The 26,829-nt window shown below is 41.6% G+C and overlaps 1 protein-coding gene across 1 annotated transcript in view; it reads left to right on the top strand.

Annotated features, from left to right (window-relative positions):
* Nucleotides 1-26,829, top strand: part of wdr95 (WD40 repeat domain 95) — a 131,090-nt gene that overhangs the window by 62,400 nt on the left and 41,861 nt on the right. Inside the window, exons 10-15 of the mRNA XM_072577260.1 lie at nucleotides 788-834; nucleotides 8,277-8,394; nucleotides 10,264-10,333; nucleotides 16,993-17,236; nucleotides 21,829-21,934; nucleotides 24,805-24,956. Coding sequence (XP_072433361.1) covers nucleotides 788-834; nucleotides 8,277-8,394; nucleotides 10,264-10,333; nucleotides 16,993-17,236; nucleotides 21,829-21,934; nucleotides 24,805-24,956 — 737 coding nt within the window. The remainder of the gene's footprint in view (nucleotides 1-787; nucleotides 835-8,276; nucleotides 8,395-10,263; nucleotides 10,334-16,992; nucleotides 17,237-21,828; nucleotides 21,935-24,804; nucleotides 24,957-26,829) is intronic.

The following is a 26,829-nucleotide window of genomic DNA, read 5'->3' as shown; positions in this document are numbered from 1 at the left end:
ATTGAATAAATTAATGAATAAATTTTTCATGCCCTGGAGCTTAATATTGTAATACAATTGAAAAAGCTCCCTATATGTGCAAAATCATACACGTTTGGAAAAATTGCACATACCTAGCTTCTATACCATAAAAATAATTTTGTTGACTATTGAGATCATCAACTAAAAATTCCTCAGGATATCTTTTGATTGACTGCCTTAAGCTTCAGCATAAAATTAGTAGAAAACTCAGTTAAATCGGAATTTCACTAGTACTCTGCCAAACCTAAGATGCTGAATTACTAATGATTTTTGTTAAACCGATCTTCTTTCTTCTGGAAGACACTTCCAGGTCACTCGCTCCCCTCTTTATATATCAAGGGCATTGCAGAGCATTTGATGAAAACAACATTGGAGTTGATTTGCCCTTTTACTAAGTTCATATACATGGCCTTACCAGTAGCAGGCACTGGATAGTAATAAGAGGTAGTAGCACCAACTTGCACAATATGTCATGATTCTATCCATGTCACTTTGTATCTTAAACAAAACAAAGTTGCAACCATGCCAGACACAAACAGATATTATATACATCATCACATCCGCAGTGAAACAAATATGTCATGATTCCAGTCATGTAGGAGCATTACTTTGACTACCATGTGTGACACAGTTGTGAACATTAATTTTAATAATGTGCATGGATTGACTGCCTGCACATTGCAAGTAAAACTATAGTTCCCTTTGTTGAAAACTTTTAATCTTAATATTTCTGTTGTTGTAAATTTAAAAATTCTTCTCATTGCAGGGCTGTATAAATATTTTGCTTCTAACATCAGTAGGAGAGACATTGAGGTTTGTGTAATATGCTAAATTCCTGTATTAAAATGGAAATGTTTCTGATTGCTTCTCTGAAATGGCATTGATGCCAAAATAAAGTGCTTTTTGTATTGTGCACATTATTTGATTTTTAATTCATACGAGTGGTCATTCCAAGTCGCTGGACTTAAAAATCATGAAACAGTTGAGAATAAATTAAGTTGTAACAAATTTATCACAGATGTAATTCCTTTGTTACAGTTCTGTCACATGGTCAGGAAGATTTCAGATGTGAAATTTATTGGTTGATGAATACACCCACCACTTTTGAGGCATTGATAGAGGTGTAACACTTAACTGTGCAACATGAGAGAAAAAAAATCAAGTTATTCTTTATTCTGCTGGCTATCCAGTGACTATTGCTAGTGAGGCCATGTATATGAACGTAGTAAAAGGGCAAATCAACTTTAATGCTGTCTTCATCAAATGCTCTGCAATGCCCTTGATGTATAAAGAGAGGAACCTGGACTTGTTTTCCTAGAAAAAAGATCGATTTAACAAAAATCATTAGTAATTTGGTGATCAACAGAATTTTCTGGGATTAGGGAATTTATTCACACCAGTCAGGTATTAGTTTGATATATTTTATGAAGCTGTGAGAATGAGAACATGGGTCACCACTGGTTCTAGGGCATTGTACCACGTTGACTTATAAATTGGGAGTAAGCCATTCATTCCTTTGAGCCTCATCTTAGCTAATGCTTTATCTCAGTACCATATTCCAGCTTTCTTCCCATCCTCCTTGAAGCCTTTAATATGTAAAAATGTATCAACCTCTTTCTTGACCATGTTCAGTGATTTAACCGCCACTGCTTTCTGTGGTAGAGAATTCCACGGATTCATCACCTTTTGAGTGAAGAAATTTTTCTTATCTCAGTCCTAAATGGCCTATCATTTATCATGAGACTGCATCTCCTGGTTTTAGATTCCCAGCAAGGGAAAACACCCTCCCTGCATCAAGTCTGCCCAGTCCTGTTAGAATGTTACACATTTCAATCAGATTCCCTGTCACCCTTCTAAACATTTGTGAATACATGCCCAGTCCATCCAGTTTCTCCTCATAGGACATCTTCACGTCCGTGGTATCAACCTAATGAACCTCACTACACCATCGTTTTGCAAATATATCCTTTCTCAGGAAGGGAGGGAGACCAACACTGCATGCAGTACACCACATGAAGTCTCACCAAGGCCCTGAATTAGCTGCAGTAAGACATCTTCACTTCTGAACTCAAACCCTTCTGCAACGAATGCCAATATGCCATTCGCCTTCCTAATTGCTTGCTGCATCTGCCTTTATACTTTCATTGATTATGTACATCCTTGGTACATCCATGCTTATCAATATATTGCCATTTTAAATAATACTCTGGCTTTCAGTTTTTCAAACCAAAGTGCATAACATCACATTTAGCCCCATTGTATTACTGTGGCCATGTGATGGCACACTCATTCAATTTGGCCAAGTCTCCTTGCACCCTCCTCACAACTGTCCCCGTTGCTCAGAAGGGAAGGGTGGTGAAAGGTAGAGCGATAGTTAATGGGGACTCAATAGTTCGGGGCACAGATAGGCGGTTTTGCGGGGGCGTCAGAGACTCACGATTGGTATGTTGCCTCCCAGGTGCAAGGGTACGTGATGTCTCTGATCGTGTTTTCCGGGTCCTTAAGGGGGAGGGGGAGCAGCCCCAGATCGTGGTCCACGTTGGCACCAACGACATAGGTAGGAAGAGGGGTGAGGATGTTAGACAGGCTTTCAGGGAGTTAGGTTGGAAGCTCAGAGCTAGAACGAACAGAGTTGTTGTCTCTGGTTTGTTACCCGTGCCACGTGATAGAGAGTCGAGGAATAGGGAGAGAGAAGAGTTAAATGCGTGGCTACAGGGGTGGTGCAGGAGGGAGGGATTTCGGTACTTGGATAACTGGGGTTCATTCTGGGGAAGGTGGGACCTCTATAAACAGGATGGTCTACACCTTAACCTGAGGGGCACCAGTATCCTTGGGGGGAGGTTTGCTAGTGCTCTTTGGGAGGGTTTAAACTAACTCTGCAGGGGCATGGGAACCTGGAGTGTAGCTTTACGGTACAGGACCTTGAGTGTAGGGAGGTTAGGAACATGGCATCGATCTCGAAGGAGGGTGTCTGTAAACAGGAAGGTGGCTTGAAGTGTGTATACTTCAATACCAGAAGTATAAGAAATAAGGTAGGTGAGCTTGCAGCATGGGTTGGTACCTGGGACTTCGATGTTGTGGCCATTACAGAGACGTGGGTAGAACAGGGACAGGAATGGCTGTTGCAGATTCCAGAGTTCAAATGTTTTAGTAGGGTCAGAGATGGGGGTAAAAGAGGGGGAGGTGTGGCATTGCTTGTCAAGGATAGTATTACAGCAGTAGAAAGGGTGATGGAGGAAGACTTGCCATCTGAGGTAGTTTGGGCGGAGGTTAGAAATAGGAAAGGTGAGGTCACCCTGTTAGGAGTTTTCTACAGGCCTCCTAATAGTCCGAGAGAAGTAGAGGAAAGTATTGCGAGGATGATTCAGGAGAAGAGTGAAAGTAGCAGGGTGGTTGTTATGGGGGACTTTAACTTCCCGGATATTGACTGGGAAAGCTATAGCTCGAGTTCGTTAGATGGGTCGGTGTTTGTCCAATGTGTGCAGGAGGGTTTCCTGACACAATATGTAGACAGGCCAACAAGAGGTGAGGCTATACTGGATTTGGTTCTAGGTAATGAACCAGGGCAGGTGTTAGACTTGGAGGTAGGTGAGCACTTCGGGGGCAGTGACCACAACTCAGTGACTTTTACTCTAGTGATGGAGAGGGATAAGTGTGCACTGCAGGGCAACAGTTATAGCTGGGGGCCGGGAAATTATGATGCGGTGAGGCATGACTTAGGATGCGTGGATTGGAAAAATAGGCTTCAAGGGAAGAACACAAATGATATGTGGAGATTGTTCAAGGAACAGCTAATGGGTGTCCTTGATAAGTATGTACCAGTCAGGCAGGGAGTAAAGGGTCGTGTGAGGGAGCCGTGGTTTAATAAGGAATTGGAATCCTTTGTGAAAGGGAAGAGGGTGGCCTATGTAAAGATGAGGCGTGAATGTTCAGTTGGGGCGATTGAGAGTTATAAGGTAGCCAGGAAGGATCTAAAGAGAGAGCTAAGAGCAGCGAGAAGGGGACATGAAAAGTCCTTAGTTGGTAGGATTAGGGAAAACCCAAAGGCTTTCTATAGGTATGTCAGGAATAAAAGGATGACTAGGGTAGGTATCGGTCCAGTCAAGGATAGTAGTGGGAAGTTGTGTGTGGAGGCGGAGGAGATTGGTGAGACACTAAATCAATACTTTTCGTGAGTATTCACTCAGGAACAGGACATTGTTGCCGATATGAATACTGAGTCACAATTAATTAGAATGGACGGCTTTGAGGTATGTAGGGAAGTGGTGTTGGAAATTCTGGATAGGATGAAAATAGATAAGTCCCCTGGGCCTGATGGCATTTATCCTAGGACCCTCTGAGAAGCTAGGGAGGAGATAGCGGAGCCATTGGCCTTGATTTTTATGTCATCGTTGTCTACGGGAATAGTGCCAGAAGACTGGAGGATAGCGAATGTGGTCCCCTTGTTCAAGAAGGGGAGCAGGGATAGCCCGAGTAACTATAGGCCAGTGAGTCTCACTTCTGTTGTGGGCAAAGTCTTAGAGAGAATTGTAAGGGATAGGATTTATGAACATCTGGATAGGAATAATGTGATCAGGGATAGTCAGCATGGTTTTGTGAAGGGCAGGTCATGCCTCACAAACCTTTTTGAATTCTTTGAGAAGGTGACCAAGGAAGTGGACGAGGGTAAAGCAGTAGATGTGGTGTATATGGATTTTAGCAAGGCGTTCGATAAGGTACCCCATGGCAGGCTAATGCAAAAACTATGGAGGTATGGCATTGAGGGTGCATTAGAGGTTTGGATTAGGAATTCGCTGGCTGGAAGGAGACAGAGGGTAGTAGTTGACGGTATAGGTTCATCTTGGAGCGCAGTTACTAGCGGTGTTCCACAAGGATCTGTTGGGACCATTGCTGTTTGTCATTTTTATAAATGACCTGGAGGAGGGGCTTGAAGGCTGGGTGAGCACGTTTGCGGATGACACAAAAGTCAGTGGAGTTGTGGACAGCGAAGAAGGATGTGGCAGGTTACAGCGGGATATAGATAAGTTGCAGAGCTGGGCAGTAAGGTGGCAAATGGAATTCAATGTAGCTAAGTGTGAAGTCATTCACTTTGGTAAGAGTAACAAGAAGATGGATTACTGGACTAATGATAGACTACTTGGTAGTGTGGATGAGCAGAGGGATCTTGGTGTCCATGTACACAGATCTTTGAAAGTTGCCACCCAGGTAAATAGTGCTGTGAAGAAGGCATATGGTGTACTGGGCTTTATTGGTAGAGGAATTGAGTTCCGGAGTCCTGAGGTCATGTTGCAGTTGTATAAGACTCTGGTGCGGCCTCATCTGGAGTATTGTGTGCAGTTTTGGTCGCCATACTATAGGAAGGATGTGGAGGCATTGGAACGAGTGCAGAGGAGGTTTACCAGGATGTTGCCTGGCATGGTAGGAAGATCGTATGAGGAAAGGCTGAGGCACTTGGGGCTTTTCTCATTGGAGAAAAGAAGGTTTAGGGGAGATTTAATAGAAATGTACAAGATGATTATGGGTTTAGATAGGGTTGACAGTGAGAACCTTTTTCCGCTAATGAAGTCAGCTGTTACTAGGGGACACAGCTTTAAATTAAGGGGTGGTAGGTATAGGACAGATGTTAGGGGTAGATTTTTTACTCAGCGGGTTGTGAGTTCATGGAATGCCCTGCCAGTAGCAGTGGTGGACTCTCCCTCTTTATGGTCATTTAAGCGGGCATTGGACAAGCATATGGAGGTTATTGGGCTAGTGTAGGTTAGGTAGGCTTCGGTCGACGCAACATCGAGGGCCGAAGGGCCTGTACTGCGCTGTATTTTTCTATGTTCTATGTAACTCTCAACCCTGCCCAGTTTTGTCATCAGTAAACTTGGAAATGTTGCATTTACACATTTGGTTCCCTCATCCAGGTCATTTTATGTGTGTGTTGTGAATAGCTGGGGCCTGAACAGTGATCCTTGTGCTACCCCAATAGTTACTGCCTGCCACTTTGAAAATGACCCATTTATTCCCACTCAGGTTTCAGTATGTCAACAAATTCTCAATCCAAGCCAAACATTACCTCTATCTCATGTGCTTTAACTTTACCCACTCACTCTTGTTAAGTGGTTTGTTATCATGTCATTTAAACTAGATGTTAGCATTTTCTTCTTTACTGATGTTAGGCTGGCTGGTCTGTATATTTTTTTCTCCATCCCTGAATAGTGCAGTTACATTTGTGACCTTCCAATCTGTAGGAACTGCTGCAGAGTCTTTGAATTTTGGAAGCTGACCACATCTGTGACTGTCATGCCAAGATTTAGTTGGAGCTGAGCAGAAATCTGTTGGTTTTACAAAGGGAACGACAGTGTTGTTCATCAGTTCTTAGTCCTCATGAACCCGACAAATTATCTCTGCCATGTGAACCTAAGAAATGAAGAAACAAAACAATGATGCAGTTGCTCACTTCTTACATTTCCAATCATTGATATTGTAAGAACCGAGATGTGTTTTCCTAAATATTTCAAAATAGCTGGATTCTGTAACATAACAAGACAGTCAGCATTCACTACCTGTTGGTGGTTGGTTTAACATTGATGAGAATATTATAATGTTGATCACGTTAATCCTTGGCTTTTTATTTGTTTCAAAAGATTGAGACAATTGTATTTTGTTTTATAATACCAATGTAAGGTGCTGTTCCAGCTATGTACTGATAGTTGTCTTTCACAACTTTCCAGTTACTTGACATGTGTTCATACTTTTACCGTATGTCTTGACTTTATTCTGCAACCAAAGTTTTCAGGAACTATATCGAACAATCTGCACTTCCTGTCAGAGCGTCAAGAATGCAGTGTTAGAGTTCTAGCACATTATGGGATGGAACAAAGAACATTTTATTCATTGACTCCATGATTTCCATTAACCATGTAATATTCACCTCATGTTGGAAGGAAAATTCTGGCTAAATGTTCCATAATCATAAATGTCAAAACAACCTCTAATATTCACTCATTCAACTGTTTAGTTATATTCAACTGGTCTCCCCTTCCTCCTTCCATTCATGAAACACTGCCATATTTAATAGTCCTCCAACTCATGCTTGGTATTCATTCCTATTCCCAAACAGACATTTATTATTTTCTTGCTCCCTTTCTAATTCCTTACTATACTTAGTTATTGAGTATTTTGTATGTATCTATGAAGCCCCCCCCCCCCCACCCCCACCCAAAGGAGTCCACTAAACTGAAATTTTGGGAGCCTTCTCTATCTGTGAACTCAATACTTACCAAAAACAATAAATGGAAGTATTAAAACAATACCTTTAAAGAGAGTTGCATTAATTTAAATTATAAATAGGATTTAGGGATGCAAGGATAAGTCCAGCTAGAGCTAATGACTGCTGTGCAGGACATGATTGCTTTGGAGCTGATGCTGCCTTGTAAATAACATGTTAATGACAATTGGCCAAGAATAAATGTTAAAGATATGATAAATATTCATGGGTAGTACTTTTCATCCTTTCAAGGATATTGGGGTTAGCCTTTAAGAACTTCATAAAGCTGAACAGATCGCACTTAGTCTTTTGAAAAAGGTTGTTTAATTTACTTGTACATTTAACGGCAAACAACGTTACAGAGCTGATCTGAAATTAGTGGTTAGAGCAGATTTATTTACAGACAATTCATTTAAAACTATTTCCTAAAAGCAGTGGATTTTGAGATTGAAAAATGCTAATTTTGTAAAAAAACAATTCAAAACTACTGTTCAATATTTACCCTCTGGAAATTTCACATATTTAAGACCGCAAGACCCAGAAGTAAAGCTGAACAATGCTAGAAAAAAGTATTTTCCGTCAATTATAGCTGAAGAACAAAACTGAACAGCCATGATGTGGTTGTAAACTTGAGCAGTTAATTTGCAAGGAAAAAGAAGAGAAACCAAAAGATTTGGCAGATTTGCGATAACTGGAATTATGTTAAAGGAAAGTTAGCTGTAAAGCTGATGGCCACCTCCATGCCTAGACCTGAATATTCTTTTTCTGCCCTCCTTGTCTATTGTTACCTGATATTCAAGCACTGGGTCATATTGTTAAGCTTGATGTGCTGGCAGCAATTTCAAGTTTGTAGCAACTGAAAAAGGTGATGGAAAAGACTTGAGAGCACAACAGGAACAAGAATACTCATGAGGTCTGTTTCTTCTAATTTCTTTCAGTGATAGTATTTTTGGTGCTGGGCACTACATTTTTAATTTAGTTGTCTTTTTGTTCAATGCAGAACTTGGAAGAAGTGGCCCAGGGTGGATAACTTTCCCACTATCAGCATTGAAAACTCTTCCCTGTCACCAAACGTCACTTGCATTCGATGGAAGGTACATGAAGACTGGGTAACACAGGTAACTCTCAATGTAGTCAGAGGTATAGCTGGTATCTATACTGATACCACAAACAGAATATAATCATAGTCTGGGTGGTAAATGGGTGCTGGGAGGAGTGAATGCTGCACAAACCAGATTGAAAGTGTTGAATGGAGTGCATGTTAATTTCCCAACTTTGTCTCTCTTTGATTAAGCCAGTGGCGAGGATGGCCTACATGCCTGGAAGCTAATTTAATTTTATTAAGTGGTTAATGTTTGGCTATTTGAGGACCTCATCCCACTGCCATTGTAATTCTAGTAAGAACAAATGGGGCACCACTTGGTGGAAGCTGGCAGATTCCCTGAAGCTCATAGGGTCTCTTCTGATTGGCTCACAGCCCCACTGAGGGACCTATCCATGCTTTCATGATTGACCTGCATCCTTCCACCCCCATAGCCCAAGTGCTATATCCGACTGTTCAGTCACCTACTTAGCTAGAATCTGTAAGGAAATCATTAAAGCAAATCACTACAGTTTACCTGTCTCAATGCAGTGGGTCAGAGCTTTCCTAAATCAGAAGATTTAAAAAATGTTTAAAGCGTTTAATCTCTGAAGAGGTCTTGAGGTAAGAAGTTGATGTTGTCTATTGCTTGGCAGAATTATGGGCCACTTAGACAAACTCAATCTCAACTTAGATTATTATTGGCTCCTAATTCAGGTGCATTCTATTGAGGACATTATGGGAGTTTGGCCACCTGGGCAGCTCAAAGTTCTTGAATCATGTCCCACATCCTGCCCCTCCATGCCATCTTAAACTTGCTCATGCCCCACTGACCTCCTTATGGATCCTTTTACCTTCTGTGATACCTCTTTAATGTCAGATAAGTGGCGAAGACCATAATACATGTGAAGAATTAGACTAATCGGCCCATCGAGTCTGGTCCACAATTCAATCAGAGCTGATATGTTTCTCAACCCCATTCTCCTGCCTTCTCCCATAACCATTGATTCCTTTACTAATGAAGAGTCTATCTCTGTCTTAAATACACTCAATGACTTGACCTCCACAGCCTTCTGCAGGAATGAGTTCCACAGATTAACTACCCTCTGGCTGAAGAAACTCCTCTTCCATCTCAGTTCTAAAGGATCATCATTTCACTCTGTGACTGTGCCCTTGGTTCCTAGTCTCTCCTACTAGTGGAAATCTCTTCTCTGTGTCCACTGCACACTGGCCTCTCAGTATTTTGTAAGTTTCAATCATATTCCCCTTCACCCCTCTAAAGTCTATTGAGCCTGAGATGTCAGGAACTAAGTAGAGATGAGAAAAACCTTCTAGCAATCTAATACATCATCCAAAATATCTTGCTTTTATTTGGACGATCCAATAGAGCACTCTGAAGTACACACTTGATAGCCCATTCATAAAACCCATTCAAAGCTTTTAAATCTCAAGTGATTAATCTATCATAAAAACAAAGAAACATCTACTCAGTCCCTACATCACAGGTAATCCATTTATTGTTAACTAAACATACTCTATTGAAACTGTTTGACAAGATGCTACATTTTTTCTGGCAATCAAAACTGTCTATCAGAGACTTTGTTTCTGGTTGATGGACGGAGCTGCTTTTTCATGCCTAAAGGGTGAGACCTTTTTTCAAAAGTCAGATCAAATTGGTTATCCAGATCTTATCCAGTCTTCAAAAGCATTTACATCCATTCAATCCATTTGTGCCTCCCTCACTGCCTTCAAGTTAAGAAGTGGTCTGTTTGAAATCAGCACTGAATTCAAATGGTCATATTGAGTTTAGGTCTTCCTTCTGTGTGAAATGTCCCCTGTCCCCTTTCCCCATTGGCAAAAGTTGAAAGCATAACTTTGTTGCACTGTTCACTTTTTTTTCTTTCAGATGAAGTATTATGATGCAATCGGGTCAATTATATCTTCCTCAAATCATGAAGCTACAGCATTGGTTATAGGTAAATGAACCTTTCAATACCAAGTATTTCTAAAGCTTCATTGACTGAATGAACCTCATTAGGAAGCATCTTAGTAAGAATAATAAGTGCAACATCGGTCTCCAGTTCCACAAAACATTAAACTTTGGCCACTGTTCAGAATGCAAATACCTTGGTGGCTAACCTGGTTACCAAAATGATTTGGAGATGCCAGTGTTGGACTGGGATGTGCAAAGTTAAAAATCACACAACACCAGGTTATAGTCCAACAGGTTTAATTGGAAGTACTTGCTTTCGGAGCGCTCCTCCTTCATCATACAACCATCTGATGAAAGAGCAGCGTTTTGAAAGCTAGTGCTTCCAATTAAACCTCTTGGACTTTAACCTGGTGTTGTGTGATTTTTAACTTTGATTATCAAAAAAGCTCTTGATAAAGAGCTGTTCAAACAACTGTTACATTAGACTGTATCTTATAGAACTATAGGGCTGCAGGGTAGATTTTTAGATTGGATTGTTTCGATGTGTATTGAGCAAGGGTTGTATTAAATGTGCTAGTGCTTCAATGGAAATCACAGGATTATCGCTTATGATGGAGACAGAAAGAAAATACTGCCCACCAATGCAAGCCTCCTTTCCTCCACCCATAATATGAGACTGGCAGTGGGGAAGGCAGGTCTGGTCATTGGTGTTGTTCTTTATTGCTTCCAAGAATCTTAATTAATGGATCATAATGTGCCCTGTCTCCATTCTGCATCACCACCCCTCGCCACCCCCATTTAGCCCTCCCAACTTTGGAAGCGAAGGGCCCAGTGATTAAGTATGAGGATGTAGTATGTAAATTCTGGGGGTTTTTTTGCCTCTTTGAGCTCACATTTTCTAGTGATCGTTAACTTTCATTAGTACTTCAGGTTCCTAGCAGTTACAAAGCTTATTGGGAGTAGTGGAGTTTATGAAAAAAAAATTAGTCATAAACATAAATGAATGAAGATACAATAAAGATGGCAAGGCAGGTGACTGTAGGATATGGGAGCTTCTGGGTACCAGTGTGATCCAGGACAAATATATCTACAAGAAGTGGTGCCTGTTTGAGAGCCAGAGGCTGGATTTCACACTGCGAAGCAACAGGAAAGGGAAAGTTATCTGGACCCTTTATTCCAGGAATTGATCACACCTCTTAGGATAGGATCTTATGATTTGGTCAGTGGTAAGGGACAGGAGGGTGTGCCTTTGAGTGAGACGAGTATGGGGACTGAAGAGGTGGGGAGCCTCAGCCTTTACAGTCCTCTATTGATTCAGGATTCTTCAAGCCTGTATGGATAGAACAGTGGGAGTGCAGAGTGGATAACTGAACTGACGATGGCACCAAGAACAGGAAGGCATTCCAGTAGGAATCGTTAAAAGGAAGGTAATGGTAGCAGAGAGCAGCATATTCAGGGATTTTTGCAATCAGCAGCAAGAGTCCAAGTTGGCTGCCCAGCTCCTGGCTTTGAGACATCAGCTCTGAGCTGGAGAAATCTTGCAACGGGAGAAGAAAGATTCTGTAGTGGTGGTCCATGTAGGTCCAGTGACATAGGTAAACCAGGAGATAAGCACCTTGGGACAGACTGAAAATGAAGAAACCCGAAAGAAGTAATCTCTGGAATATCACCTGAGCCATGAACAAATAGATGTATGATAAAGCAGAGAGTGAGATAAATGTATGACTCAAAGATTGGTGTTGGGAAAAGTGTTTTGATTGCTGGGCACTGGTGCCAATACAAGGGAAGTAGGAGAAACTTGGTCGGACATGTCATGGCACATCTCTGGAGTGGAGTCATAGAGATGTACAGCACAGAAACAGACCCTTCAGTCCAACTCATCCATGCAGACCAGATATCCTAAATTAATCTAGTCCCATCTGCCAACACCCGGCCCATATCCCTCTAAACCCTTCCTATTTATATACCCATCCAGATGAATTTTAAATGTTGCAATTGTACCAGCCTCCACCACATCCTCTGGCAGCTCATTCCATACACATACCCACTCTCTGTGTGAAAAAGTTGTTCCTTAGGTCCCTTTTAAATTTTTCCCTCTCACCTTAAACCTATGCCCTCTAATTTTGGACTCCCCAGCGCCGGGGAAAAGACCTTGTCTATTTATCCTATCCATGTCCCTCATAATTTTATAAACCTCTATAAGGTCACCCCTCAGCCACACTTCAGGGAAAATAGCCCCAGTGTATCCAGCTTCTCCCTGTAGCTCAAGCAACATCCTTGTAGATCTTTTCTGAACCTTTTCACGTTTCACAACATCCTATCGATAGGAGGGAGTCCAGAATTGCATGCCGTATTCCAAAAGTGGCCTAACCAGTCTCCTGTACAGCCAGAAAATGATATCCCAACTCCTGTACCCAATGCACTGACCAACAGAGGCAAGTATATCAAATGCCTTCACTACCCTATCTATCTCTAACTCCAATTTCAAGGAACTGTGAACCTGTATCCAAGGTCTTTTTGTTCAGCAGCACTCCCAGGACCTTACCATTAAGTGTGTAAGTCATGCCCTGATTTGCTTTTCTAAAATGCAGCTCCTCCCATTTATGTAAATTAAACTCCATCTGACCCGCCTCAGCCCATTGGCCCAGCTGATCAAGATTTCTTTGTACTCTGAGGTAGCCTTCTTCACAGTCCACTACACCTTCAATTTTGGTGTCATCTGCAAAATTATTAATTATTAACCTCCTATGTTCACATTTTTGGTACCATCTGCAAAATTATTAATTATTAACCTCCTATGTTCACATTTTTGGTGTCATCTGCAAAATTATTAATTATTAACCTCCTATGTTCACATCCACATCACTTATATAAATAATGAAATCAGTGGATCCAGCACAGATCCTTGTGGCACACCGCTGGTCACTAGTTTCCAGTCCAAAACACAATTCTCCACTACCACCCTCTGACTTCTGCCTTTGACCCAGTTCTGTATCCAAATAGCTAGTTCTCCCTGTATTCCATGTGATATAACCTTGCGAACCATGAGGAACCTTGTCAAGTGTCTTAAGGAAGTTCATATAGATCATCTCCACCCCCCCCCCCCCACCCTGCCCTCATCAATCCTCTTTGTTACTTCTTCAAAAACTCAATCAAGTTCATGAGATATGATTTCCCATGCACAAAGCCATGTTGACAGTCCTTAATCAATATTGCCTTTCCAAATATATGTAAATCCTGTTGCATTCCCTCCAACTTACCCACCACTAATGTCAGGCTCACCTGGTCTACAGTTCCCTGGCTTTACCTTACCACCTTTCTTAAATAGTGGCACCACATTGCCATGCTTCAGTCTTCTGGCACTTCACACCTGGCTATCGATGATACAAATATCTCAGCAAGGGGCCCAGCAATCACCTCCCTAGCTTACCACAGCGTTCTAGGGTACACCTGATCAGGTCCTAGGAATTTATCCACTTTTGTGCATTTTAATATGTCCAGCACCACCTTCTCTGTAATATGGATATTTTTCAAGATGTTGCTATTTATTTCCCCACATCCTCCATCTTCAATATCCCTCTCCATAATAAATTCTGATTGAAAATACTTGTATCGTACCTCCCACACCTCCTGCGGTTCCACACAAAGATGGCCTTGCTGATTTTTAAGGGGCTCTGTTTTCTCCCTAGTTACCCTTTTGTCCTTATAGTATTGTAGAATCCCTTTGGATTCTCTTTAACTCTATTTGCCAAAGCTACATCATGTCTCCTTTTTGCCCTCCTGATATTCTTCTTAAATATACTCCAATTACCTTCATATTCTCCTAAGGATTCACTTGTTCTCTGCTGTCTATACCTCACATATTCCTTTTTCTTGACCAAAATCTCAATTTCTTTAGTCATCCAGCATTCCCTACACCTATAGGCCTTGCCTTTCACCCTAACGGGAATATACTGTCTCTGGTCTCTGATTATCTAATTTTTGAAGGTTTCCCATTTGGTGAAACTTGAACTCCGGGTTTCTGGCTGAAGGTAGGGACACTGCTCCACAAGAGCTTTATGAGGAAAGTGGGCAATATTTTTGATAAACCTGCTCAGCCACATAATGACACATTCCTGGTTTAAGTGAGACCTGAACCCGGGCCTCCTGATCCAGAGGTAAACACGATCATTGTGCCACAGCACCTCCACTGGGAAGGCAGAGCATTTTCTAATCAACCAGTCCAGGGATGTTGTTATACACTTCTAGAGCAGGCAGGGCTTGAACCCAGACCTTCTGGCTCATGGGTAGGGACACTACCACTGTGCCACAAGCAAGCCCCTCTAGAAAGGTGGACCTAGTTTCCATCTATTTTTATAATTAACCTGTCCTGGGATATTATTAAATACCTCTGAAGCATGATGGGACTTGAGCCCAAGTCTTTCTGTCCAGGGATAGGGACACCATCATTGAGCCATAGGAGGGACTATGCATCCAACACCACCAGGAATCTGCAGGGACTAGTTCTTGCACATTGTATAGTTAGGAAGGTAGAGAAGCTTTAAATAGTGGGGTGAAGGGATTGTCAAGGGAGATACAGTCAAGGGAAACAACAAAGCAATGGAACAGCAATTTAGGAAATGATTACCAGTGTAACAGAAAAGGACAGACATATAAATGTAAAAATCATCAGCAGATAAGGCCAGAGATTGAAAAAAAAAGTCTTAAAAGAAGTAGAATTCAAAGCCTTGTGTCTGAATGCACAGAGCATTTATAACAAAGCGTACTCGTCGTTCTATTATAACACTGGTTTCGTCAATGTGAACTGGTTATAACACGATTGGCGAATTGTAGATGTTGTTTGGATAATATGAACATTCTACCGAATGGGTATAGCGGTTTTCTATTAATAATCCTCTACAGTGCAATTTTCTATAGCATGAGGTTGCAGAGGTACACAATTGTTGCATTAAGGCAGAACGACCTGTATAGATTTTCAGGACTGATGGCAGTAAGTCTCTATATATGACCTGATCAGCATTGTAGAGACATGGTTGAAAGGTGACTGATGCTGGAATCTGGATCTAAAAGGGTATTTGACAAATCAAAATGATCAAAGCGTAAAGGCAAGAATGTGCTGGTAATCAAGAACCACTGCTCCACCAGTCACGCCATTCAAATCAATGTGTGGATTCGAACATCAAAATGGCCAGTCAATTCCCTTTTGCACTAAAGTTCAGAATGAGAGACTTTTTCCAATCCTCTTTAAGGACTCAAAAACACCATTTTATTGTAGCACAAACATATTCTTGAAGCATGTGACAAATACTGGTTAGCATCAAAAATATAATCCAGTATGAGAATGATATTCCCTTAATCCCCAACAGGCTACTCACTCAAAACAAAAAGATGACAGATTATGAGGAGTTTCTTTTTGAAAAGCCGCAAAACAGCTCTAATGGTCAAGCATCTGAAAACAAAGGATAAAATTTAATTCGTTTTAAAAGTTTGCCAGTTTTCTTGTCATGAGGAGCCTTCCCATGTGGAGGCCAATTGAGGCCCTTTTGAGTGAACACTTAATGGCCTCAGCCCAATTAGCTATGGGCAGTGGAGTTACCTCCCATCTGATGAGGCCACTTAGTCAATCCTGTTATGTTTGCAGATTTGCAGGGTGAGTCCCTCATTAACAAGCACTCGATGCCTAATGGAGGATCACAACACTGGGAAAGTGACTGCCCCCCTGGCCTTGCTGTAGTACAGTTCCTTCCCTCAGAATAAAAATCCTACCCCCTTACCTGACTCTAAGTCTGTTATTTCTGCCTCTTGGATTTCACAAATGCTTCTACTCTTGCTATAGCAGTGTCTCACTGTAGTTTTCCTCAGACACTACAGATGGGTAATGGAGTATTCCTTGATTTTAAAAATCCTGCCAGGAACTCTGAATGCATCAGAACAGCTCTGTTACTGACTACTGAGTTAGCATCCTGGTGGTGTTGGATGCAAGCCTGTCAGTTGGAACACTACCATTAGGACTGATCTCTAGCAGTGTTGTGTTTCTGGGACAAAAATGAGAAATAGTGGATTTTGGGTTTCAGTAAGAGTAGCAGTTCATACACAAGGTTTGAAAAGAAAAAACAATCTACTACTAGCTGCAGGAAGTGGTGGCATTAGTAAATATAAAGATGCAAAAGAAAACTGCTTGGATTTGATTTATTATTGTCACATGTACCTGGGTACAGTGAAAAGTTTTATTTTGCGTGCAGTATAGGCAGATCATACTATATGAAGTGCATTAGGGTAGTGAATCAGAGCAAAAAAGTGGAAAAAGGTGACAAAAGACTTTTGATGAGAATAGTTAGCACAGGAATTCTGAATATTAAGAGATAAATTGGATGAAAGTACATGTTTTCATTGGATTAAGATGTACAATGTTGCTGCTTTACTGCTAATTTTCTTGGTATTGTTTTATAATATTTATTTCCTGTACTTACAATTTTACTTCAGCTTGAAAATCTGAATTATTCTAACTTAGGTAAAGTTCTGATTTTGAAGTAGAAACAAAAACTAACAGCTGCTCCTGACTAAAAATTGGAAAGAACAGAACAGATGGTAAAGAAATGTTGGATTTTCCACATCTTGTTTGTTTGCTGAATCTGTTACTTGCATGTCTTTTATCTGTTTTTTTTATAAACTCTAATTATTTTCTTCACTGAATGGTTGAAGGTTGCACTACTGGAACCACCAACGTGGAAAAACAGATGAAGGGATTGAAGGAATGCTGGAGAGAGGGAAGAGGCATAAAGAGTCATAGTGCTCCTGGCATTCCTCAGAAGAGGCTTGAGTGTGATCAGTCTGTATTCCGTGTTCACAAAGGTGTAAAAACATTTGACTTCTGTAAAAAGAACAACCTGATTGTAACGGGTGGAATTGACAGAATTGTGCGTATGTGGAACCCCTATATTCCTGGGTAAGCTGGCCCTGAAATATTAATATTGTCCCACATTAATCACTGGGTATTGGTCCACATAGCCTTCTGCAAAGGTTATTTTTCTCATTCCTTTTGAGGGATGTCTGTATCGCATTGGCAAGGCTAGCTTTTGTTGTTTATCCCTCATTGTCCTTGAACTGGTGTCTAGCTTAGCCATTTCAGAGAAACAATTAGAGTCAATTTTGTTCCAGTGAATCTGGAGCCATATGTAGGTCAGAGCAGATAGGGTTCATTTCCTTCCCTAACAAAATGTAGACTAGTTTTCAATCCCAGATGTGTTACTTGAATTCTAAATTTCACCAGCTACTGTGACGGGATTTGAACAGTTGCCCTAGGACATGAACCCAAGCCCCTGGAAGACTAGTGCAATGATGTTACAAGTATGCTACAATTTTTCAAAGATTGGTTTATTGTTCTACCATAGAATAAAAAGTCAATGGTTTATTTTTAGTTTATTGTATTAGAAGCATAATGAAAGGAATCAAAATGTTTTGGAATGACAGAAGGGAATACATTTGAATGATTTGAATTCAAAATGCAATGCTTGGAAAATAAGGAGATTCAAGGATGCAGGATGATAAATTGCTTTTGCTGCTTTGTAAAAACAGCCAGAAAGGACATGTTGTAATTTTGCTGTATCTTGCAACCACAGTAATTCCACCACCCTGCCTCCCGCATTCCACTCCCCCCCACCCCCCCAACTAAATTTGATGAGAATAAATGTGGTTTTCAAAAAGAAAAACAAATTGAATTAATGATTATACCCTGTTCTTATTTGGGGAGAAAGCAAATTATATTTTGGAAAACTGCTAATGTGGCAACTCTGTTCAAGGAGGGAGACAGAAAGCAGAAAGCTACCAGCCAATTCACATAACGTGTGGCTTTGGGAAAATTCTGAACTACATTCTTAAGAAAGAAATCGCAGGGCATTTAGAATAGCTTAACAAAATCAAATAGAGTCTCCATGGTTTTATGAAAGGGAAATCATTTTTGGCAAATTGATTAGAGTTCTTCTGAGGATATAACAAGCAAATGTGGTCATGCTCATGGAATCGCAAAAAGCAGGAGAGATCCAACCCGGCCAATTACCACCCCATTAGTCTACTCTCGATCATCAGTAAAGTGATGAAAGGTGTCATCAACAGTTCTGTCAAGCAGCACCTGCTCAGTGACACCCAGTTCGGGATCCACTAGGGCCACACAACTTCTGACCTCATTACAACCTTGGTTCAAATATAGACAAAAAAGCTGAATTCCAGCGGTGAGGTGAGAGTGACAGCCATTGATATCAAGGCCAGATTCAACTGAGTGTGGCAATAAGGAGCCCTAGCAAAACTGAACTCAATGGCTATCAGGGGACAACCTCTCCACTGGTTGGAGTCATACATAAGAAGATTGTTGTGATTGTTGAAGGTCAGTCATCTCAACTCCGTGACATCTCTGCAGAAGTTCCTCAGGGTAGTGTCCTAGGTCCAACCATCTTCAGAAGCTTCATCCATGAAGCATCATAAAGTCAGAAGTGGGGATGTTTGCCGATGATTGTACAATGTTCAGTTCCATTCATGAGTCTTCAAATACTGAAGTAGTCCATATTGAAATGCAACAAGACCTGGATAATATTCAGGCTTGGACTGACAAGTGGCAAGTAACACTCACACCACACAGATGCCAGGCAATGATCATTGTCAATATGAGATAATCTAACCATTGCCTCTTGATATTCAATGGTGTTACCATCACTGAATCCCCCACTATCAACATCCTTAGGGTTACCATTGACCAGAAACTCAAGTTGACTCACCACATAAATAAGGTGGTTATAAGAGCAGTTCTGAGGCTAGGAATACTGTGATGAGTAACTCACCTCTTGACTCAGGAAAGACCATACATTGTCTATAAGGCACACGTCAGGAGTGTGATGGAATACTCCTCACTTACCTGGATGAGTGCAATAAGAACAATCAGGAAGCTTCACCCCATCCAGCACAAAGAAACTTGCTTGATTGGCACCACATCCACAAACATCCACTCTCTCCACTATCAACACTCAGTAGCAGCATTGTGGACTATCTATAAAAAGCAATGCATAAATGCCCCAAAGATTCTCAAATAGCACTTTTCAAATGCATGGCCACTCCTATCTGGAAGGACGGGGCAGCAGATACATGGGAATACCACCACCTGCAAGTTCTCCCCCAAGCCACTCACCATTCTACACTGTTGTTGGGTCGGAATCCTGGAATTCCCTGCCTAAAGGCATTGTGGGTCAAACTGCAGCACTGGACTGCATCGGTTCAAGAAGGCAGCTTCTCAAGGACAACTAGGATGGGCAATAAATGCTAGCCAGCCAGCAACACCCACGTCCCATGAACAAATATAAAATAAATTGATAAAGAAGAACTAGCAGATGTAGAGTATTTGAATTTCCAGAAGACATTTGATAACGTGCTCCATAAAAGATTATTGCACAATATAGGAGCTCATAGCATTGAGGGGGATTGTTTTTAGCATGGATTGAAGATTGGTTAATAGGTGGTTGGAGAGTCAGGATTAATGGGTCTTTTTCAGGTTGGAAAGATGTAACTCATGGAGTGCCATAAGGACCAATCATGAGGCCTTATAATTTATTATCAATATTACTCATATGGAAGAGGGAGAAGGGTGTAATGTATCCAAGTTTTTGTTGATATAAAAGTGGTGCAAGGGTCTGTTATAATGAGGGCATAAAAACTCTGCAAGGGGGTCTGTATGTTGATTAAGAGGACAAAAACTTGGTCGATGGTGTTTCATGTAGGGAAGTGGAGATTGTGCATTTTGGTAGGAAGAATCAAAAGGCAGACTATTATGTAAATCGAGAGAGAGAAACCTCATAAAATGTGATGTACAGGGATTTGGGTGTATTGTACATGAAACACAGAAAGTTAGAATGTGGGTACAAGTTTTTTAGGCAAATGGCATTGTAGCTTTTCTTGCTTGGGGGTTGGAGTTTAACATTAGGGAAGTCTTATTGCAATTGCACAAGGTGTTGGGGAAGCTGCAGCTTGAGTACTGTGTATATTTTTTGACCTGTATTTAAAAAGGGATGTACTGGCATTGGAGGCTGTTTCAGGGAAATTCACTCGGTTGATTCCTGGGATGAAAAGGATAGCAAACCAAGAATGGCAAAAGAGATTAGGCCTTTTCTCATTAGGGCTTAGAAGAATAAGGGGTGAACTTATTGAAACGTACAAAATTCTGAGGGGTCTTGACAGGGTAGATGTTGAGAAGATGTTTTCACTGTTCAAAAGTAGAGACATGGTTACAGAATAAGGGTACGCTCATTTAAAATTGACATGCAAAGGATATTCTTCTCCTAGGGGCTAGTGAATGTCTATAATCCGGAACCACAGAGAGTTGTGAAAGCTAGATCACTAAAAGTATTTAAAGAGGAAGTAAATGGATTTTTCAAATATCAGAGAGTTGAAAGCTATGTTAAGCTGGCAAGAAAGAGGGAGTTGAGGTCTGGGGCACTTCAGCCATGATCTTGATGGGGCAGTTTTGAAGAGCTAAATGGCTGACACCCATTCTTATATCTTTCATTCTTGTATATCTCTGCTAATGAAATAGAATGTCCTAAGGTACTTTATGGAGCATTATAAAACCAAGTCTAGTCATCAGGTCTTTTAAAGTGGAATGTCAGAGGCTTTGAGAAATATCATAGAATCACTACAACATGGAAGCAGGCCATTTGGCCCATCCACACCCTGAGAACAGCATCCCTAACAGACCCATCCTCCTACCTTTTCTTTGTCGTCCCATATTTCCCATGGCCAATGCATCTAGCCTGCACAACTTTGGACTGTGGGAGGAAATTGGAGCATCCAGAGGAAACGCATGTAGGCACGGGGAGAATGTGCAAACTTTACACAGTTGCCCAAGGGTGGGATTGAACCTTGACACCATGAGGTAGCAGTGCTAACCACTGAGCCACCATATAGTATCTTAAAAGAAGAATGAAAAATTAAGCATCGGAGAAGTTGAGGTGGGGAAGTACCAAAGCTGTGAACGTTGCCTATTCAAAGCATGGTCACCATTGATGAAGCTATGACACTTGGGATGCAGAAGAGGTCAAATTAGATGAGGACAGATATCCTGTAGGATTGCAATGCTGGAGAGTTAGAAAACAAAGTTGAAAACAAGAATTTCAGAATTGATATGTTGCTTGACTGGGTGTCATTGTTAGCCAACTAGCTCAGGGGAAAAGGTCAGCAGCAGATATAAACAGCTCCCCAAATGACTGAGAAGGGAAGGGCGACCCCTGGTCCACTCCCAATGATCTGCATAGTGAAACTAACAGTGCGATAAACTGAGCTCTGAGAATAAACCTGCTACGTTTGACTCTTCCTGGGATTGTTATACAACTTGATAATGCCCATGTGATACCATAAGTTTTTTATTTTGTTCCTGTTTTAGTGTTTTATGAGTATTAAATACATCCTCATTGAAGGAAAAGTACAAGGTATGAAATAGTAGACTACATTTATTACAGTGTGTGGGATGTATCCATTTATCATGTGTCTGTTTATTCAAAGGAAACCCACTGGCTTGTTGAGAGGCCACAGTGCTCCAATTTTCTATCTAAACATCTCCACTGATGACAATAAGCTGTTTTCTGTCTCCACTGACAACACTGTGAAGGTTTGTAAACCAAGGGCATGATGTCTTACCTTGATATCAATTATGTTCTGTTCCAGCTTGCTTACATTGATGCATGTGTGGTGATCCTGAATTATTTTCATGTATTTCTGCTTTTGATTAAATTAATATAAGCAATGCTTTGCAGAGATGTGCAATAAGTTTGTACACCTGAGATTCAGATTTGAAAGCAAAAGCGATGACCCTAGGAGTAAAATGGGAAACAAGTGGAGTTGAGGACTCTCACCACTCTCTAATACAGCTCTAATTAATAGAACATAGAACATAGAACATAGAACAATACAGCACAGAACAGGCCCTTCGGCCCACGATGTTGTGCCGCACTTCTATCCTAGATTAAGCACCCATCCATGTACCTATCCAAATGCCACTTAAAGGTCGCCAATGAATCTGACTCTACCACTCCCTCGGGCAGCGCATTCCATGCCCCCACCACTCTCTGGGTAAAGAACCCACCCCTGACATCTCCCCTATACCTTCCACCCTTCACCTTAAATTTATGTCCCCTTGTAACACTCTGTTGTACCCGGGGAAAAAGTTTCTGACTGTCTACTCTATCTATTCCTCTGATCATCTTATAAACCTCTATCAAGTCACCCCTCATCCTTCGCCGTTCCAACGAGAAAAGGCCGAGAACTCTCAACCTATCCTCGTACGACCTACTCTCCATTCCAGGCAACATCCTGGTAAATCTTCTCTGCACCCTCTCCAAAGCTTCCACATCTTTCCTAAAGTGAGGCGACCAGAACTGCACACAGTACTCCAAATGTGGCCTAACCAAAGTCCTGTACAGCTGCAACATCACCTCACGACTCTTGAATTCAATCCCTCTGCTAATGAACGATAATACTCCATAGGCCTTCTTACAAACTCTATCCACCTGAGTGGCAACCTTCAAAGATCTATGTACATAGACCCCAAGATCCCTCTGTTCCTCCACCTGACCAAGAACCCTACCATTAACCCTGTATTCCGCATTCTTATTTGTTCTTCCAAAATGGACAACCTCACACTTGGCAGGGTTGAACTCCATCTGCCACTCCTCAGCCCAGCTCTGCATCATATCTAAGTCCCTCTGCAGCCGACAACAGCCCTCCTCACTGTCCACGACTCCACCTATCTTTGTATCATCTGCAAATTTACTGACCCACCCTTCGACTCCCTCCTCTAAGTCATTAATAAAAATTACAAACAGCAGAGGACCCAGAACTGATCCCTGCGGAACTCCACTTGTAACTGGACTCCATGCTGAATATTTACCATCTACCACCACTCTCTGACTTCGACCGGTTAGCCAGTTTTCTATCCAATTGGCCAAATTTCCCTCTATCCCATGCCTCCTGACTTTCCGCATAAGCCTACCATGGGGAACCTTATCAAATGCCTTACTAAAATCCATGTACACTACATCCACTGCTCTACCCTCATCCACATGCTTGGTCACCTCCTTGAAGAATTCAATAAGACTTGTAAGGCAAGACCTACCCTTCACAAATCCGTGCTGGCTGTCCCTAATCAAGCAGTGTCTTTCCAGATACTCGTAAATCCTATCCCTCAGTACCCTTTCCATTACTTTGCCTACCACAGAAGTAAGACTAACTGGCCTGTAATTCCCGGGGTTATCCCTATTCCCTTTTTTGAACAGGGGCACAACATTCGCTACTCTCCAGTCCCCTGGTACCACCCCAGTTGCCAGTGAAGACGAGAAGATCATTGCCAACGGTACTGCAATTTCCTCTCTTGCTTCCCACATAATCCTAGGATATATCCCGTCAGGCCCGGGGGACTTGTCTATCCTCAAGTTGTTCAAAATGTCCAACACATCTTCCTTCCTAACAGGTATCTCTTCTAGCTTATCAGTCCGTTTCACACTCTCCTCTTCAACAATACGGTCCCTCTCGTTCGTAAATACTGAAGAGAAGTACTTGTTCAAGACCTCTCCTATCTCTTCCGACTCAATACACAGTCTCCCACCACTGTCCTTGATCGGACCTACCCTCGTTCTCGTCATTCTCAGGTTTCTCACATACGCATAGAATGCCTTGGGGTTATCCTTGATCCTATCCGCCAAGGATTTTTCATGCCCTCTCTTAGCTCTCCTAATCCCTTTCTTCAGGTCCCTTCTGGCTATCCTGTATCCCTCCACTGCTCTGTCTGAACCTTGTTTCCTCAACCTTATGTAAGCCTCCTTCTTCCTCTTTACTAGACATTCAACCTCCCTCGTCAACCAAGGCTCCCTCACACGACCATTTCTTTCCTGCCTGATCGGTACATACATATCAAGGACACGTCATATCTGCTCTTTGAAAAAGTCCCACATTTCCACCACATCCTTCCCTGACAGCCTATGCTCCCAACGTATGCTCCTCAAATCCTGTCTTACAGCATCGTAATTTCCCTTCCCCCAATTGTAAAAACTTCCTTGTTGTGCGCACCTATCTCTCTCCATAACCAAGGTGAAAGTCACAGAATTGTGGTCGCCATCACCAAAATGTTCACCCACTAACAAGCCCACCACTTGTCCCTCCACTTTGGCCAAATGAATCAATTTCAACCTGAAATGGAATGTGGTAGGCGTAAGAAATATGAAAAAAAATCACACTGATGTTGCAGCACATCGAACTGAATTAGGAAAATTTTCATTGATTTAATGTTAATGATCAAATGAGTATTGCCCAATAAAACAGTAACTCTCTTGGGCCAAACTGGCAAAATTTACTCTGCCTATTTCAACTCTTAATGATTTTTCTGAGATGTAGTAATTTCAAATCTTTTATTAAATTTATGAATACCAGTCTCTGTATTAAACAGGTCTAATTTTTCCACTTAGATCTTTATATTTTTGCTTCTAGATCTGGGATATTGAGGACCAAAGTTGCTTGTTCACAGCCAATTCAAAAGCCAGTCAAATTAAAGGAGATGTATCTGCATGTCACTATGTACCAGGGCTCAAAGGACTTTGCATCGCTGCAGATGGTGTTGCGCTGCTCCATCTAAGGACAGAGTGAGCCACGTTTAACATAGATATATTGAAACTAGAGCTGGAGTCGGCCAATCAGCTCTTTGTGCCTGCTCCACTATTCAGTGTGATCATGGCTGATCCTTTATCTCAATGCCATCTTCCTGCCTTCTCTCCATACCCTTTGCCTTCAACATCTAAAAATCTGTCAACCTCTTTTTTGACCCCCAGAGCCATCTGCCGGACAGAATTCCACAGGTTCTCTCTTTTTTCAGTGAAGAAAGGTTTCTCATCTCAGTCCTAAGTGACTTACCTCATATCTAGAGAGACTGTGACCAATGGTTCTAGATTCACCAGCTAGGGATAACATTCTCTCTGTATCTACGCTGTTCAGCCCTGTTAGAATTTAGCAGTATCAGCCTAGTAAACCTGTACTGCACTTCCTGTGGCAAGTACATCCTGAGATTAGATTCCCGACAGTGAGGAAACAGCCCTCCGGGCCAACAAGTCCACACTGGCCCTCTGAAGAGTAACCCACCCAGACCCATTTCCCTCTGACTAATGCACATAACACTATGGGCAATTTAGCATGGCCAATTCACCTGGCCTGCGGGAGGAAACCAGAGCACCAGGAGGAAACCCACACAGACACGGAGAGAATGTACAAACTCCACAGAGACAGTCACCCAAGACTGGAATTGAACCTGGGACCCTAGTGCTGTGAGGCAGCAGTGCTAACCACTGAGCCACCGTGCTGCCCTTTCTTAGGGAGATCAAAACTGCATGCACTTCTCACCTCACCAAGGCCCTATATTAACTGCAGTAAGAGATCTTCACTTTTGCAATGATAGCCAAAATGCCATTCACCTTCCTAATTGCTCACTGCATCTGCCTATCTACTTTAATTGACTGTGTACAGATCCCTTTGTACATCCACACTTACCATATCTCACTATATAAATAATACTGTGCCTTTCTGTTTTTCTCACACAAGTGTACAGCTTCATATGTAACCACATACTGCATCTAGAATTGCCACTCGCTCAACTTGTCTAAATCACTTTGTATCCTCTTCACAACTCGCAATCACACTGATTTTGTGTCAACAGCAAACTTGGAAATGCTACATTTGGCTCCTTGATCTTGGTTTTTAAAAAAAATTATGTATATAATGTGAATAGCTGGGTCCCAATCACAGATCATTTGGAAAAAGACTCATTTATTCCTCTGTTTCCTGCCTGTCAACAATTCTCAATCTATGTCTAGATTAGAGTGGTGCTGGAAAAGCACAGCAGTTCAGGCAGCATCCGAGGAGCAGTAAAATCATCGTTTTAGGCAAAAGCCTTTCATCAGGAATACAGCTGCCCGAAACGTCGATTTTCCTACACCTTGGATGCTGCCTGAACTGCTGTGCTTTTCCAGCACCACTCTACTCCAGAATCTGGTTTCCAGCATCTGCAGTCATTGTTTTTATCTAATTCTCAATCTATGCCACTATGTTACCCTCTTTCCCATGTGTTTTAATTTTGCTCTCTAGTCTCTTATCTGAGACCTTCCCAAAAGCCTTCTGAAAATGTTAGAGATCATTGACTAAAGATCAGCCTAAGGCTGTCACTTTTAGTCCTGAAGAGTGCCTAGAATGCCTTGAATTATGCTGCAAGACTATATGCCTCACTGTGGGCGTGTGTGCTGCTAATTGGTGGGTCTAATCAAACAGCATGTTGTCTCAAATTTATCAACCAGCAGAGTACTGACTGTACTCAACCAACCATGCTTACAAAACTCAGAACATAATGACCAATATTAACACTAAGCAATCCCAAATGTGTTAAGAATTACATGAATGACCAATTAAAATTAAATGATAGGCTCATGCATATCAGATGTTACATTATTGCACAAGGAATATAGTGATGTC

The sequence above is a fragment of the Chiloscyllium punctatum genome, chromosome 9 (genome assembly GCF_047496795.1).
Source record: "Chiloscyllium punctatum isolate Juve2018m chromosome 9, sChiPun1.3, whole genome shotgun sequence".
In the NCBI taxonomy this organism is placed as follows: domain Eukaryota; kingdom Metazoa; phylum Chordata; class Chondrichthyes; order Orectolobiformes; family Hemiscylliidae; genus Chiloscyllium; species Chiloscyllium punctatum.
This window is presented reverse-complemented; position numbering and strand designations above follow the sequence as displayed.